Source organism: Hermetia illucens, chromosome 3, assembly GCF_905115235.1.
Source record: "Hermetia illucens chromosome 3, iHerIll2.2.curated.20191125, whole genome shotgun sequence".
Lineage (NCBI taxonomy): Eukaryota > Metazoa > Arthropoda > Insecta > Diptera > Stratiomyidae > Hermetia > Hermetia illucens.
In genome coordinates this window covers 65,932,975-65,947,954 of record NC_051851.1, presented here as the reverse complement: position 1 = coordinate 65,947,954, position 14,980 = coordinate 65,932,975, and the positions used below count along the sequence as shown (strand labels likewise).

Genomic DNA, 14,980 nt, shown 5'->3' with positions numbered 1-14,980 from the left:
AATGTGGTCATTGTTAACGTCAGAAATATCTTGAAGATTTCAAGTGAGTGAGTGAAATGTTTACAAACAAGTGGATGTTTTGTGTAAAGATGTTGTTAGCTTACATATCTGTAAAGCATGCGTACATGCATATATGAAACGTAAAGTAAAAAATATACTTGCATCTGGATGCTCTTAATTTATATATTTTCCTCCCACTTTTCCATAATGCCCAAAAGAATTAAAATTATTGTCGTTGGCCAGTGCCTCAAAATAAAACACAATGGTTTCCAATTAAGTTAAATTGACTTAACGCTTGAGGAAATTTAAAAGCTTAAGGTTTAATTCATTGCAACAAAAGGTGAATAAAATTGATAAAAATTGTTAATTTTAATGTCTCTTTATAAAACCAAGTGCTAAGAATCTTTTCATAACTGGAAATGGAAATACCAAGAATATATTCGTACATTTTTATTGAAACTGAAAATCAATAAAAAGTTATTCTGTAATTTTTGTAGAAATATATTTTATTCGCCATTATCTCGTGATCTAGCCTGCATGTGACCTGAATGAAAGATAGATTGAATTTTCCCGAAAAGTCCAAAATAAAACATATACATACATATAACGACACTCAGAATGATAAATAGCAATTCCTAGATTAGAATAATAAATTTGAGAACCTAATGAGAATACTCTCAATCTTTTTTTTTCAAAAATAGTTTCAGTTTGTCAGTCCAAGTTCAATGGGCTGAAAATATATTAGCCTGTATGTAAATAGCTTTACGGATATTCACATATTCATGTTCTATTAATAGATGTTTGTTTACGCTGCAATCGAATTCCGGGAGGCTGGAGTAAGTCACTATTAAGTAATTGTGTAAAAAGAAAACTAATTGCAGTAAATATTGTAGCTTTTGAAAAGTCTATAACTTCATAATGTACACTTTTTGTTGTTTTACGATTTGAAATGACTCATTTGCCTTGATTTCGATTTGGTTGAGTTTTTATCAAAGATTTATTAGTTTCTTGCTAAAGATTATTATTTATACAAATTAATCTTCAGCAATATATTATTGCACTGATAAGGCAGCATAATCACCTAGTACGCTACTAAATGATATTGTTTGAGATGAGAAGGTATCGTACAGTAATAATATTCTGTGGCGTGTGGCGTAACTGATTCTAAGGGGAAGTATCTATTGGCTATCTATGGAAGTATCACAACATTTAGACGTTACAGTTATCAACAATTAAAAGAAATTAGGTAAATGTTCAATTTTCTACAATGCGTTCCAAGGGAGTGACAAGGATATAGAGGAGGATGTAAATGACTACTAAACAAAAATTTCTGAAGAAGTGAAATTCTCCTCATGTCATCGGTGTTTAGAATGGAAGCACCATCGTAAGCAGTGAGTAACGTAGTTCCACTTGGAGTTGAAGGGAGGGTCACCATATATGCTAAAGGGGGGTGTACATTTTTTTTCACCGAATATAGTCATGCGGAGTATCAAATGAAAGGTATGGGTAAGTGCTTTGCAAAGCTCCTATCAGTTCTGACGTAAAAGGGGGAAGTGCAGTGACTGGAACGTGGCCATTTGTTTCACGGACCTATTTTCACAAACTACCTAACTCAAAAACCGTGGCTACCAACATACGGTTTCGAAGCCTGAAAATACTCTTCATTCCGATATTTATTCAAACAAAGTTAATAATAGTATTGTATATTACCATACTTATTACAAGTACATTGTTTTCAGAAAATGGCTGGAACCCCTTTAAGTTTATTCTAGAATCAACAGGTTTTGCAGTAATATAGGCTATACTGTAGAGCATGATACTACCAAATTTTACTTTTACACTTTTACTAACAAAGTTATAATAGGTCAAAGTTGTCTCTTTTAAACAAATTTGTTGTACTCTAAAGCCTTTGCCACGGAGAACGCAATCTGTTGCGGCGACCGGCAATCTCTGCCTGCAGCGATCTGTCAATGTAGTTCTATGACGTAATATTGCATTGCACATGTCATACAGGACACGATCTTTCGCAGCACCCAGTGTTGATCGCGGTAGTCACCGATCTGTTTATACAAATTTATAGAATTGGTGAGCGATCTGTTCAGTGCAGCTTTTTGTCGTAAATTTCTTAGAGCTATAACCTCACAACTTCCCATGACAATCGCTCATTCTAGTGTTTTGTCGAAAATTGAAATTGCTTCACCAAATGATCGTTTTTGGCGTTACTATGTGCTTCATTTTATAACATTTGGCACTCATCGGTACTTTCTATATTTTCATTGAAGTTCTAAAACAAGAACAGGTACTCAAACGGGGGGGGGGGGGGGTACGAACCCCGAATCTTAAGCCTTTGAATGTCGGCAAGCGATTCACAATAGGACATTGTAACACACGACGCGATATCTTGAAGCTTCGGTAGCATTAAACATTTCTCATTGATGTTGAGAAAAAACGCTGCTTCCTTTCCTATCTATTCCTTAGAGGCATAGCCATGAATACCTTACCAATTCCACAAAGGGCTCTGGTCCGTGTAGCGGCGTTCTGCTTCTTTCCTTGTCAGCTCATTCGTTGCTGCATTGCGATTTTGTAGTTTGCCATTTAAAATTTGGGTTTTTGGTTTGATTGCTGAAGGTAGATCTACGTCCTATCGATGATGCTTTTTCCAGTTTTAGAGGAACTCCCGGTGGCTGAATTTTTATATGGTTCCCCCACATTTGTTCAGTTGCGTTTTTTTTGCCAGCAATGCCGATTGTGGGTGGGAGACTGCACACGTCACGGACCCGGGTGGCAACCATGGAGCTCTCTGAGAATTTTCTTGCGAAATTGTTAAGGATAGATGATTCGCTTACGAGTAAAAATTCAGTACTTGATGATTATCCATTTATCCTCTTGGCCGCAAAATGTTGCCACTTCAGGACGCCAGAGCGCTATTTCATCTAAGTATAACATTAAGCTTGATTGATCAGAGAATTTCAAACATGGATTGGTTATCGTGGATAGCAGTAATAAGTGTGTGTTTGCTGGGCTTCCGATTCGATGCAGTGAGACGAGGGGAATTTTCTAGAAGGGCTTTGTAATTATGTCCGGATAGCTGAGTGGTTAGAGCACCACAAGGAAGGTCGCGGTTCAAATCTCGCTGGTGGCAGAGGGATTTGTATTGTGATTTGACGTCGGATATCAGTCGACTCAGCTGTGAATGAGTACCTGAGTCAAATCAGGGTAATAATCTCGGGCGAGCGCAATGCTGACCACATTGTCTCATACAGTCTACTGTAGTGTACCGTTACGGTCTTGAATGAAGTGCTCTAACACACTTCAAGGCCTTGATCCAATATGGATTGTTGTGCCAACGATTATTATTATTATTTGTAACCAGTCCGTAGCTAGAAGCGTCTGCCTTAAATTGATTTATGAAGCTTATAAGGCAAATTTGAAGAGGGAGGACTTTACTCATGGAAGACTATCTGTGCCCTGTTGCGTGAGGTTATGCATGTAGAACTGGGCTAAGAGTAACCACCTCGAGTTCGCAGATAAAGACGGCGTCGATAGCGTAATTGGGCTATGTGGCGATTAGGTTAGAGATCACCATCTTTTGGAGCTGCTGTAACGTTTGCTTTTTTCTCCTCTTAAGCCAGTTTGACAAGTTTCTCGTAAACTTAAAAATGCTCATATTAAGTGGACATCAGTTGTGCATGAATAACCACTTCTGCATGTAAATCGTGAGGTCATAGTTGGGCGGCGGAATGCTTTGCAGAGTTTCTCGTTGTAGCCTTTCAAATCGATTTCCCTAATAATTACGACACTGATTTATATAGGTGAAAATGTTATCAGGTCCAGGTAAATAATTGAAAGTTATGTATAAAACAAAACTTTATTAAAATCGGTCCGTCCGTCTGCCTGTCACACGCATTTATCTCGGAGACGGTTGTAGTGATTAATACCAAATTTAGTAGAAAGATGGGAACTGTGAACACTCATGCATACAGTGAGCTATTTAATGCTACGCAGAACTTAAGAGGAGGGGGGGGGGGGGTCTCCACACATGCAAAACGGGGTGTACTTTTTTTCACCAAATATAGTCACGTGGGGGAGTATCAAAGGAAAGGTCTTGGTTAGTATTTGCCGAAGTTTTCACATTTGGAGGAAAGGTGGGGAGTGCGGGTGGTGAAAAATCTGGAAAAAAAACAAGGTGTTGCTACTATACGGTGCCTAGGCTCCCTACATACCGACATCCGCTCAAATAAAGTTAATAATAGAATATTACTATAATTTGTAGTATTTGGCTGGAAAACCCCCTTAATATCATCTTAGTACCACGAAACGCACCAATGTAGGTTATAATATAAAGCATGATTTTGCCGAGTTTGGTGGAAATCGCACTATTACTAACAACGTTGTAATAGGTCATTGCAAATTCAAGACTTTGAATGTCAATTTCACTTGAAAGTGAATATGTTCGCATAATATATGCATATATTACGTGCTACGTACTGATGGGACAAATGTACACTCAAATGTCTTTATAAAAGAAATACACCCGGTTTCCGGTTTCCTGACTTGATAAGTGTTGTGAGGACGAATTTGTATTCAGTTTTGAGTGCTGTGCCGAATCCTCAATCTGAATGATTTCACTTGGATCTGAGTTACGTTGCTCACGGTTGGCTTTCGCTTCTCCTTGAACACGGTTGCTCTCTGGGTCTGCTTTTATGTAGCAGATCGAACCATTGTGTGAGGATATGGCCAATATTTTGTTTGGAGGTATTGGGAGGCCGGAAGAGATAACTAAGAAAAGGATTCCTTAAAATATGTTACCCAGAGGGACATTTGTATACATATATATGTAGTATTTCTTTCAGCTAAGTTTTCTTAATTTCTCGTGTTCAGGTTGATACGCCGTTTGTATCAGATTGTTTAAGTTCTCTTTGGGTTTGAAGATTTCTAAGTTATGTTAATTACTGAACCTGTTTGCTTCTGGACCGTTATAATTGTGACGTAAATCGGTATGAAGCTTACTTAGAACAAAGTCTTCTTAAAGTTTTTTTGGGGCTAATGATACTTTGCCTGCTTTAATAATAAAGGTAGGTAATGTGTATTTTGGGTCGGCATGGCCGGAATATCTAACAGGCACGCCTGACGGGATGCAATCGTAGCACTTTTTTTGAAATTTGAGAAATATATAATCAAAGACGTGACAGTTTTCGATGGATTAGTTTGACTTCCTTTTCGTAAAACTCGGCTGGTTCAGAGGAGACGCTATAATTCCAAAGTGCCACCTACATTGTAGACAGCGCGTTTGTTTGTTAGAACGGCAATTGTAAGGGATCCATGAGCTTATTCCTAAAATTGGGTACTCAATATCCCAGAACGAATTTGAAATTTTCCCTCCGTTGGTCACTTGAACTCTGCTCGCTAGGGCGGAGGAAGATGTCTTAGAGCCTCTTCAATTCCATCTGTTTGGTGAAAAATCAGGGAGTCTTTACGCAGGCATTTGCAGATATTCGGGTCATTGTAACGATTGGTAAATTCGTGGTAGTAATTTGTGACTTCGTGTGTTAAATTTCGCATAATGAACTAGCAGCACCATTGGAATTGACACCAGAAGTCCTGTAGATTAATCTGATGCTACAAATCGTTTATCACAACGGATTCACTGGATGTACATATCTCTAGTAAAGTGCATTCATCTTGCTCTTAGTAAAGTTAAAGGGCCTACTACTCTTGTGGACGACCCTACGTTTCCCAGATATTATATACTCCATCAAAGGGAGGCGAGAGTGGTTACCTAACCAAATAACTATATACCTCTTGGTATCAAGCATTTAGACCGATGGGTCATCGAATAGGGGTCTGAAATCCGAGATTATAATTGGCCCAACAACTGGAACAAATAACGGCAAAATTGCAGGCATGCACTCCATCGACTAGAAAAAAAATGTAACTACCAAAAGATAGGGAATATGTATATACATAGATATGACGACATACAAATCGACTATTGTCAACAATGAAAGCAGAGCTGCATACTGCATTCGTTGCAAATCGTAAACCCGCCTGAGATCACCTACAGTGAAATACCCATTAAGGCGCTCGCTTATCTCTTTGTCAGTCAGCTTGTGAAGTTGGGTCGTGTTCTCTCAATAGTACGGTGTCGAACACCGCGCTATCCAGGTTCCGCGATCGTGGAAGGCAAAATCAAGGACAAATTGAATACTCACTTGACACTTCTGCTTCTCATGTATCAGCCGCGGTGTATGGGGATTCGCCTCTTTTTCGATATTGCCAATTTCTATGAAGTTTCAAAATGGGGAGTTGAGAAAAAAAGAGGGAGGAATTCCTAAATTAAGGTCATATTATACATTACATACATTACATCAATATAAAAAAGTATAAAATTATAAAGTTGAAGAATTCCCAATTGAAATCTACTGGATTACTTTGTGCAAATTGTGAAATATAAAATTTATCATTCATCAACCTACGGTAGTTCATAATATTTACGATTAAAGAGGATGAAAATCTTATAAATGGGACCACAAAAATGAAAAGAATCCCCTCAACACAAGCATATCAGGATAACGCAAAAAGCGGATCAACAATTATATCCTCTGTAAGGGTTGAACACATGAATTGGTTATAAATCCTCTTCCTCCTCCTTTTTTTTGCGTTTAGACAACGTTTGCCATATTCACACCGGGGAATATAGGGGGAATCTTCCCCGGTGGGAAGTTCTTTTTATACTTTCTCAATTCAGTAAAAAAATATACTTATCTATCCGCAAAAATGTTTATTAAATAAATGAGTAGAAGCAAAATTTAATGGAATATATAAATGTGGAACTATTATCTAGCAATACAAATATAGTTGGATGCTGGTTCCCCCAATTGAATGCCTGGAATTTTGTTAATGATCTTTGGACTCGAATGATGAAGCAGTTTCCAAGTGTTTCCCATTTCTCTTTTCTGTTTTGGGGCTCGCGTAAACTTAAATTCATTGTTCATGAGCCTTTGTTCCGGATATAATCTGGTATTTTGTTTGAATTTTGGCTTTCACACATTTTTCGAGGACCCTACATCCCTTACACTATTCCGTGGGTTTACGTGGGAATAAGAAATTCTGCTGGTATAGTTAGTACTCGTATAGTGTCATAGGTGAATTTGGTGTACCCAAGTCCCCTTTGAAACTGTTATGAAGCTTAAGTAAGACAAAAGGGGTAAGTTTCACTCAGGTCAGGTTGAGTTCATGGCACACCATCACCATCATCATCAACGGCGCAACAACCGGTATCCGGTCTAGGCCTGCCTTAATAAGGAACTCCAGACATCCCGGTTTTGCGCCGATGTCCACCAATTCGATATTCCTAAAAGCTGTCTGGCGTCCAGGCCTACGGCATCGCTCCATCTTAGGTAAGGTCTGCCTCATCTTCTTTTTCTACCATAGATATTGCCCTTATAGACTTTCCGGGTGGGATCATCCTCATCCATATGGATTAAGTGACCCGCCCACCGTAACATATTGAGCCGGATTTTATCCACAAGCATAGATCATAGATTTCGTCATTGTGTAGGCTACGGAATCGGCCAAGAGTTCGCAATTTTTCTTGCTAAGAATCCAAGTTTCCAAGGAATACACGAGGACTGGCAATATCATAGTCTTGTACAGTAAGAGCTTTGACCCTATGGTGAGACGTTTCGAGCGGAACAGTTTTTGTAAGCTGAAATAGGCTCTGTTGGCTGACAACAACCGTGCGCGGATTTCATCATCGTAGCTATTATCGGTTGTGATTTTCGACCCTAGATAGGAGAAATTGTCAACGGTCTCCAAGTTGTATTCTCCTATCCTTATTCTTCCTATTTGACCAGTGCGATTTGATGTTGTAGTGACGTTGCCACCATATATTTTCTCTTGCCTTTATTGATGTGTAGCATCGATCATGTGCCATGCAGCTCGGGTAGTGGTACCCGAACTGGGTTCCCTCCACTGTATTATGGTCTGAACCGTGCATCCAAATTGTCTAAAAATATTCCGGCTAACGGGTGTTTGGTGGACCAATGGAATGGCTTCAACCTGTGAATCAGCCTTTCAATGTGATGCAGTATTTGTATCATTTCTTCTGAAGGAACAAGAAGGGCAATAATGACAAAATGGACATATATAAATTTTGTTGGAAATATTGTGAATTCGTAACGCTACTAGGACGAATTTGATTATTGCAAACGTAGCCAAAATAAGAATAATCGATCGCCAAAATTCGATCTACAGGTATTGAAGTGTGAGAACTTCATTTCAAGACCGTAACAGCACCCTCAGAGGCTTGCGCTCATTTAGGATGATTCAAGGGCTTATTCACAGCTCAGTCGACTAGTACCCGGCATCCCCTGTTAGTAGCGGTGTTTGAACGGTGACCTTCCATTGTCACAGCTTTAACCGCTAACTTAACGGGAAGGTTCAGCTTTTTTGTCGGCCGCTATTGATCTCAACACTAACGAAGTGGTGATGTGAGCTAATAGCTTGTAGAATTATAAGTTGTTCAATGTTGCGAATACTGACATCCCAGTGGCGTCATTATTCGACAAAATATCTTTAAATTATTTCTGAATTCCATGAATATGGCGTATATATGAAACTATCTTCAATCGAGTTTTCTCTAAAAATACCCAATTACAATTACTAGCGACGTCAGACGGGTTGGTATAGTATTAGGAGCTTTTGGTCAGCTAGACTGTATCCAATATTTGCTAATACTTCCATCGTTTCGGCAGTCTAGTGGAGTTCAGTCTTATTTTCTTTCTTCGTGCCTGACAAAAGCATGATTAGAGGTACCTCTATGTTGCAAATATCACATATGAAACGAGTGCCAAGAAAATCTGGGATCGGTCACTTTGTTTTTAGAAGTCGACATTTGCGAATAAGGAATACTGAATGCGAATAAGGAATACTGAAAACTCGAAGCGGAGACGACCACCCCGTATTGATTGGACCGTGGAGAAACCTGCAGTAATTTATCCATGCGTTGTTCTTGCCAGTCTGACGTGTTGGGGATATTGTTTGTAGATAAAAATATATGCTGCACGTGTAGAAGTCCAGACTACTGAGCACTTCGCCCATAGATTGTATTCGAGAGTAGGTCACTTTAAATTTCTCGGATGTTATTCAACACGGACGGTCAGCAATTGTTAGGCCTTTATTCAACATGGACGGTCAGTAATTAGTAGGCCTTTAGTCACAATATGAAGAATCATATTGTGGCTAGAGGCCCGACAATTGCGAACTGGCCAAATTTCGATAGTTTTTATCCAGCGCTTCCCGCATAGAAAAAATCAAGTCTGTTGCTGACAACTCACCAATATTTTGGTTGTTGAACAGTTCATTAAAGTACTCAGCCTCATCACTCCAATATGCCGATTCGATCGAAAATTAGATTTGCCTCTTTGTCTCAGCAGGATGAGCATCGAGGTACATAAGGATTCATCCTGTTGTTGCTATGGTTGCTTCCTGTACTTTTCGATTTCACAGACTTGTAATTTCTCGCTGGCTTCCTTTTTCTGACTGTGAAGCTGCTGCGTCACTCAACATCGTCGAATTAGTCGATTGGGGCCAAGCATGCTTGTGGCCGCATCGATGATAACGTTTTTTAAGTTGTTGTGAAGATTACTTGTCGATACTCCATCTCCAGGACCTCTGTTAGCTATGGTTATTGTGGTATCCGTTTTCCTCATTTAACTTAACTTCCACTTGATTGTCAGAGGAGGATTCTAAGCGATGTTGTAATTCAAGCCCGGAATACTATGCCAATGAGTGGTTGCGGCGTTCAGTCAACACCTGGTTTCTTCTGATGCAAATGGTTACGTTTGGAGAGGCTTTTCGCGAACCAGGTATTTGCAACAACCATTTCGGACGACATTGCTAATTGAATTATCTGCATTCCGAAGTGCACAGTATCACTGGTGGTTTTATATAAGCTATGGAAGTCAACATATCGCCCGAATATGGGCTCCGTCCCTTCATGATTGTTAAAATCTCCAAGCATGATTTTGACATCATACTTGGGACAGGCGTCTAGAGTTACTGCTTCATAGAAGGTGCCTTTCTCCGGCTCTGCAATTGTCTCTGTGGGGTCGTAAACTTTATTGGGTCTTATATTTTAAAACGCAGAGTGCATAGCCTTTCGGTCCAGTTTTCAAAGCCGATAACAACAGGTTTCATATTTTGCATGACTGGCAAACCTTCTCCGAGAATGTGGTTTACTGGATAGCCACTGTAGTGTATGGTGTAGTGACTCTCCTCTAAGAAACCAGTCCCTATCCATTGTATCTCTTGCAACATTTCTTGCTAAATCAGATTCATATTGGGACAAGGTTTTGGCTAGCTGCTGGGCAGCATTCGATTTGTATAGGGAGAGCACGTTCCATGAAAAAATGCGGAAGAACGATTTTTTCCAATTTTTGTTGTCGGGTCCGTCGTTGCAAAATTCTACTACTTCAAGGCCCCTTTCATGGACTTCCGCGCAGGGTTGTCTACCCAACTCCCAACCTGGAGACCCACTACCAAATCACTTTTCCTTAATGCTATGTTTTTGGGTATTTTATTTGAAATTTATATTAAATGCACTTCCATTAAGATCCTATCGCTATTGTACGAGAGAATAGTTTAGATTATTTTACAATCCACTGCAAATATAAAATGAAAATTTCCGACAACTAGAACAACCGCAAATATTATACTAAACGAAAGTGAAATCCCGCACGAACAGCCAACTTCCAACATCTTTCTTACTCCGGACTCATGAGGGGGTGGATTGTTCAGGCTACCTCGTCGGAGGAGCTACAAAGACCTTCCGGAAGCCGCGCTATTTGTGAATACTAGAGGGAAGAAAACGGAATGTTTGTCGAAGCTAAATTCCTTTCTACTAACGTTGAATCTCATAAAGTCCCATAGGACTGAAAAGTCTTTGTAAGAGAGCTGAGGAAGTTGCAGAATCTGGATTAAGGTTCTGTGATAAACTTGAGTCAGTTACAGTTGGTTTGAGTATGAACATAATAAAAGTATTAGATTTGTCCCTACTGATTTGGCTTTGTAAATAGCAAAATTTCAATTCTAGCCTTGTTGAATAAGCCAGATCATATCTCGGAGAAAGGGAGAGGCGAGAAATTTGTGACGTTGGTTTTAATTGGCAATTTCCGTGCAAATGCCTTGATTACATCTACGGTGAACTTCACTGCAAACGGTCTTGACTCTAATTTGGCTTGATTTTTACTGATCTCGTGAGTGCAAATAGATAACGCTTCAAAACTGTAGACACTTAATCAAGATGGATTACTTGTACACGCATACCCACGAGTAGCTATATCGAGGCTATCTATTTACATTTATCTCTAATTCAATGCTTAATTTGCTTTCCAGCTTTTCACCGTAAATAGAAATATGATTCCACCTTTTTATGCACATTACATTGATTACTTCCACTTATTCGAAATTACCAAGATTGCATTGAAAAACTGAATTTTTTCATCTTTTCCAGTTAAATGTTGACATCAATGCATTCCAACGAAAATTCGTTCAAGAAGTACGTAGATGTGATGAAATGGAACGTAAGCTTCGATATATCGAGGCGGAAGTTCGTAAGGATGAAGTGACTATAGTAGAACTTGTAGAAGACATACCACGAGCGCCGAACCCTCGTGAAATAATCGATCTTGAAGCGCATTTAGAAAAGACGGAAAATGAGATTCTAGAACTCTCACAAAATGAGGTCAATCTCAAATCCAACTATCTGGAACTGACGGAACTCCGAAGAGTGCTGGAGAATACGCAAAGCTTCTTCTCAGATCAAGAAGTATTGAACGTGGATTCAATGCGAAACGTTGTAATGCATGAGGACACTCCAGGTGCCACGCAAGCTGCTGGCCAGAGTCGCGGAAGGTTGGGATTCGTGGCTGGTGTTATTCAACGTGAAAGAGTGTTTGCCTTCGAGCGTATGCTTTGGAGAATTTCACGTGGTAATGTGTTCCTTCGTCGTGCCGAGTTGGATGAACCTTTAAAGGATCCATCTACTGGTCATCCAATCTACAAGACTGTCTTCGTCGCATTCTTCCAAGGTGAGCAGCTGAAAAATCGCATAAAGAAAGTGTGCAGCGGATTCCATGCCTCGCTGTATCCGTGCCCAAGCGCTCATAGTGAACGTGAGGAAATGGTGAAGGGCGTATGCACGCGGTTGGAAGATTTGAAACTAGTCCTGAACCAAACCGAGGATCATCGTAAGCGGGTACTGGTCAGCGTTGCCAAGGAGCTTCCTAATTGGAGTATTATGGTGAAGAAGATGAAGGCTATCTATCATACACTCAACTTGTTCAATATGGACGTGACCAAGAAGTGTCTGATAGGAGAGTGTTGGGTTCCAGTGAACGATCTTCCGATCGTACAAAAAGCTTTATCCGACGGATCGGCGGCGGTTGGCAGTACCATTCCCTCATTTCTAAATGTGATCGATACTAATGAGCAGCCTCCAACATTCAACCGTACGAACAAATTCACTCGAGGATTCCAGAACTTGATTGATTCCTACGGTGTCGCTACCTATCGAGAAGTCAATCCAGCTTTGTACACTATCATCACGTTCCCCTTTCTGTTCGGTATTATGTTCGGTGATATGGGACACGGTTCCATTCTATTCCTATTTTCGTTGTGGATGGTCATCAAGGAGAAGCAAATGGCTCAGAAGAAGATGGGCGAAATCGCAAGGATTTTCTTTGGTGGTCGCTATATAATCTTGCTTATGGGCATGTGTGCTATGTACACGGGATTCATGTATAACGATTTGTTTTCAAAATCATTGAATGTGTTCGGATCAAAATGGCGGATCAACTACAATGCATCCACGATTATGAGCAATGCCAATCTACAACTGAATCCAACAAAGGATGCTTTACGTGATATTTATCCAATGGGTACAGATCCAATTTGGCAGCTGGCGACTAACAAAATTATTTTCTCCAATTCGTTCAAGATGAAGTTATCCATTATATTCGGTGTAATTCACATGTTGTTCGGTGTGTGCCTGAGTGTTGTAAACGATCTTCATTTCCACCGACCTATTAATATCCTCTTGGAGTTTGTGCCACAAATCGTTTTCTTGTTGCTCATGTTCGGTTACATGGTAGTTATGATGTTCATGAAGTGGATTATGTACAACGCCTGGTCAGGAACTCCACTAGCCGCCAGCCAAGGATGCGCTCCCTCAGTACTCATCATGTTTATTAACATGGTCCTGTTCAAATCGGAAGCACCAGCACATGGATGCGACGAGTACATGTTCAACAACCAAAAACTCGTTCAAACTATTTTCGTGCTCGTGTCATTGCTTTGTATACCATGGTTGCTTCTGGCTAAACCATTCTACGTTATGTGCACTAGACGCTCTCCGAAACATGTAAGCTTTGCTTCAATATGGAAAAATGGGAAATTGAATTATATTTTCTATTTCATTCGTTAGCCAAAGTACAATGGTGACATCAATCAAGGAATGGAACTGACACCAGAAGCCATAGAAGATGGAGAACCAAGAACATCGAATGCAACAGGTGAAGTACGTCATGGCTCTGCTGATCACGAGGAGGAGGAAGAACCGATAAGCGAAGTTTTTATTCATCAAGCTATCCACACTATCGAATATATTCTCAGTACTGTCTCTCACACGGCATCATATCTCCGGCTGTGGGCCTTGTCATTAGCTCATGCTGGTAAAACATACGCCTTAGAGTAAGCAGCCCAGGTTTGGTAAATCTTATCCTGCCTTGTTTTTGCAGAACTTTCCGAAGTATTGTGGAATATGGTCTTGTCCTTGGCCCTTCAGATGTCCAATCAAGCTGTGTGCATCATAGCTATCTTTATCCTGTTCGCTGTATGGGCCGCTCTAACCATAGCTATTATGGTGTTAATGGAAGGATTATCAGCCTTCTTGCACACTCTAAGGTTGCACTGGTAAGATACAACTACTTGCAGTCTCCGATACTTTCAATCATTTCAATTCTGTTAATTTCTTCATTGCAGGGTCGAATTCATGAGCAAATTCTACAAAGGTGAAGGTTACGCTTTCATGCCTTTCAGTTTCAAGGTGATTCTAGAGTCTGATGAAGAAGCAGACTAAAAACTGATATCGTCGAAATATAACTAAAGCAATAAAAGTGTCAAATTAGGTTTTTTATTGCTTCTAATTTCTAACAGTATTGTTTTCGTTAAAAGTATATTCGTTATCACACTTTTTGTGAGGATCAGTTCATAAACAAAGTTATGTTGTTGAGAGAAAAAATTCCAAGTTCATTTTAAATACAAAAATAAACTACGTATTTTTGTTGAGAATAAAGCGATTGTTTCAATCGAAAAGCATATAAAAAAGGTGGTTTGATTTTCTAATTTTTGAAGAGGCAGTAGGTAAGCATTCATTTCCAATGGTTTACACATTGTTAATTCCAATCCATCTATGAGAAGAAGGAGAAACTTAAGGTCCGGTACGGATAACCGGCGGGTTCCCGTAATGGATAGTACGGTGTCGAAACCGCTAGTCGTGGGGCGGTTCGGCGTCTAGGTGCCAACAGCCTGCCGCCTGTTGCAGCCATTTCGTCACAATCTGTGGTGACCACTTCAGCAGGTTCGGGTAGGCAGCGGATGATACAACATCTTATCGCCTCGTGTTGCACATTGCTGTATTGTGAGTCGCGGACCAATACCGCTTCATTTCTCGCACCAACACAATCCCGACCACCATCAGGACACGTGTTCGGCTTGAGGTCATTACGGGAACTGGTGACCAATAGTTGATGGAGGAGAGGCGGTGGCATTAACAACGCCACGCCGCACTGCAGACAACAGTTTCAGTACTCGCCGAACCACTCCATTGTCCAGTTGAAGTCTCCGCTGAGGTTTGGGACGAATTCCAAGGAGCGTGTTTACAATTGTGGGAAATAGATCCTTTGCAAAAATCAGGTAT

General features: G+C 40.1%; 1 protein-coding gene across 1 annotated transcript in view; it reads left to right on the top strand.

Moving 5' to 3' along the window:
- Nucleotides 1-14,185, top strand: part of LOC119653157 (V-type proton ATPase 116 kDa subunit a1-like) — a 74,060-nt gene extending 59,875 nt beyond the window's left edge. Inside the window, exons 4-7 of the mRNA XM_038057697.1 lie at nucleotides 11,516-13,423; nucleotides 13,487-13,733; nucleotides 13,800-13,974; nucleotides 14,044-14,185. Coding sequence (XP_037913625.1) covers nucleotides 11,516-13,423; nucleotides 13,487-13,733; nucleotides 13,800-13,974; nucleotides 14,044-14,140 — 2,427 coding nt within the window. The 3' untranslated portion in view covers nucleotides 14,141-14,185. The remainder of the gene's footprint in view (nucleotides 1-11,515; nucleotides 13,424-13,486; nucleotides 13,734-13,799; nucleotides 13,975-14,043) is intronic.
- The last annotated feature ends 795 nt before the right edge of the window (nucleotides 14,186-14,980 follow it).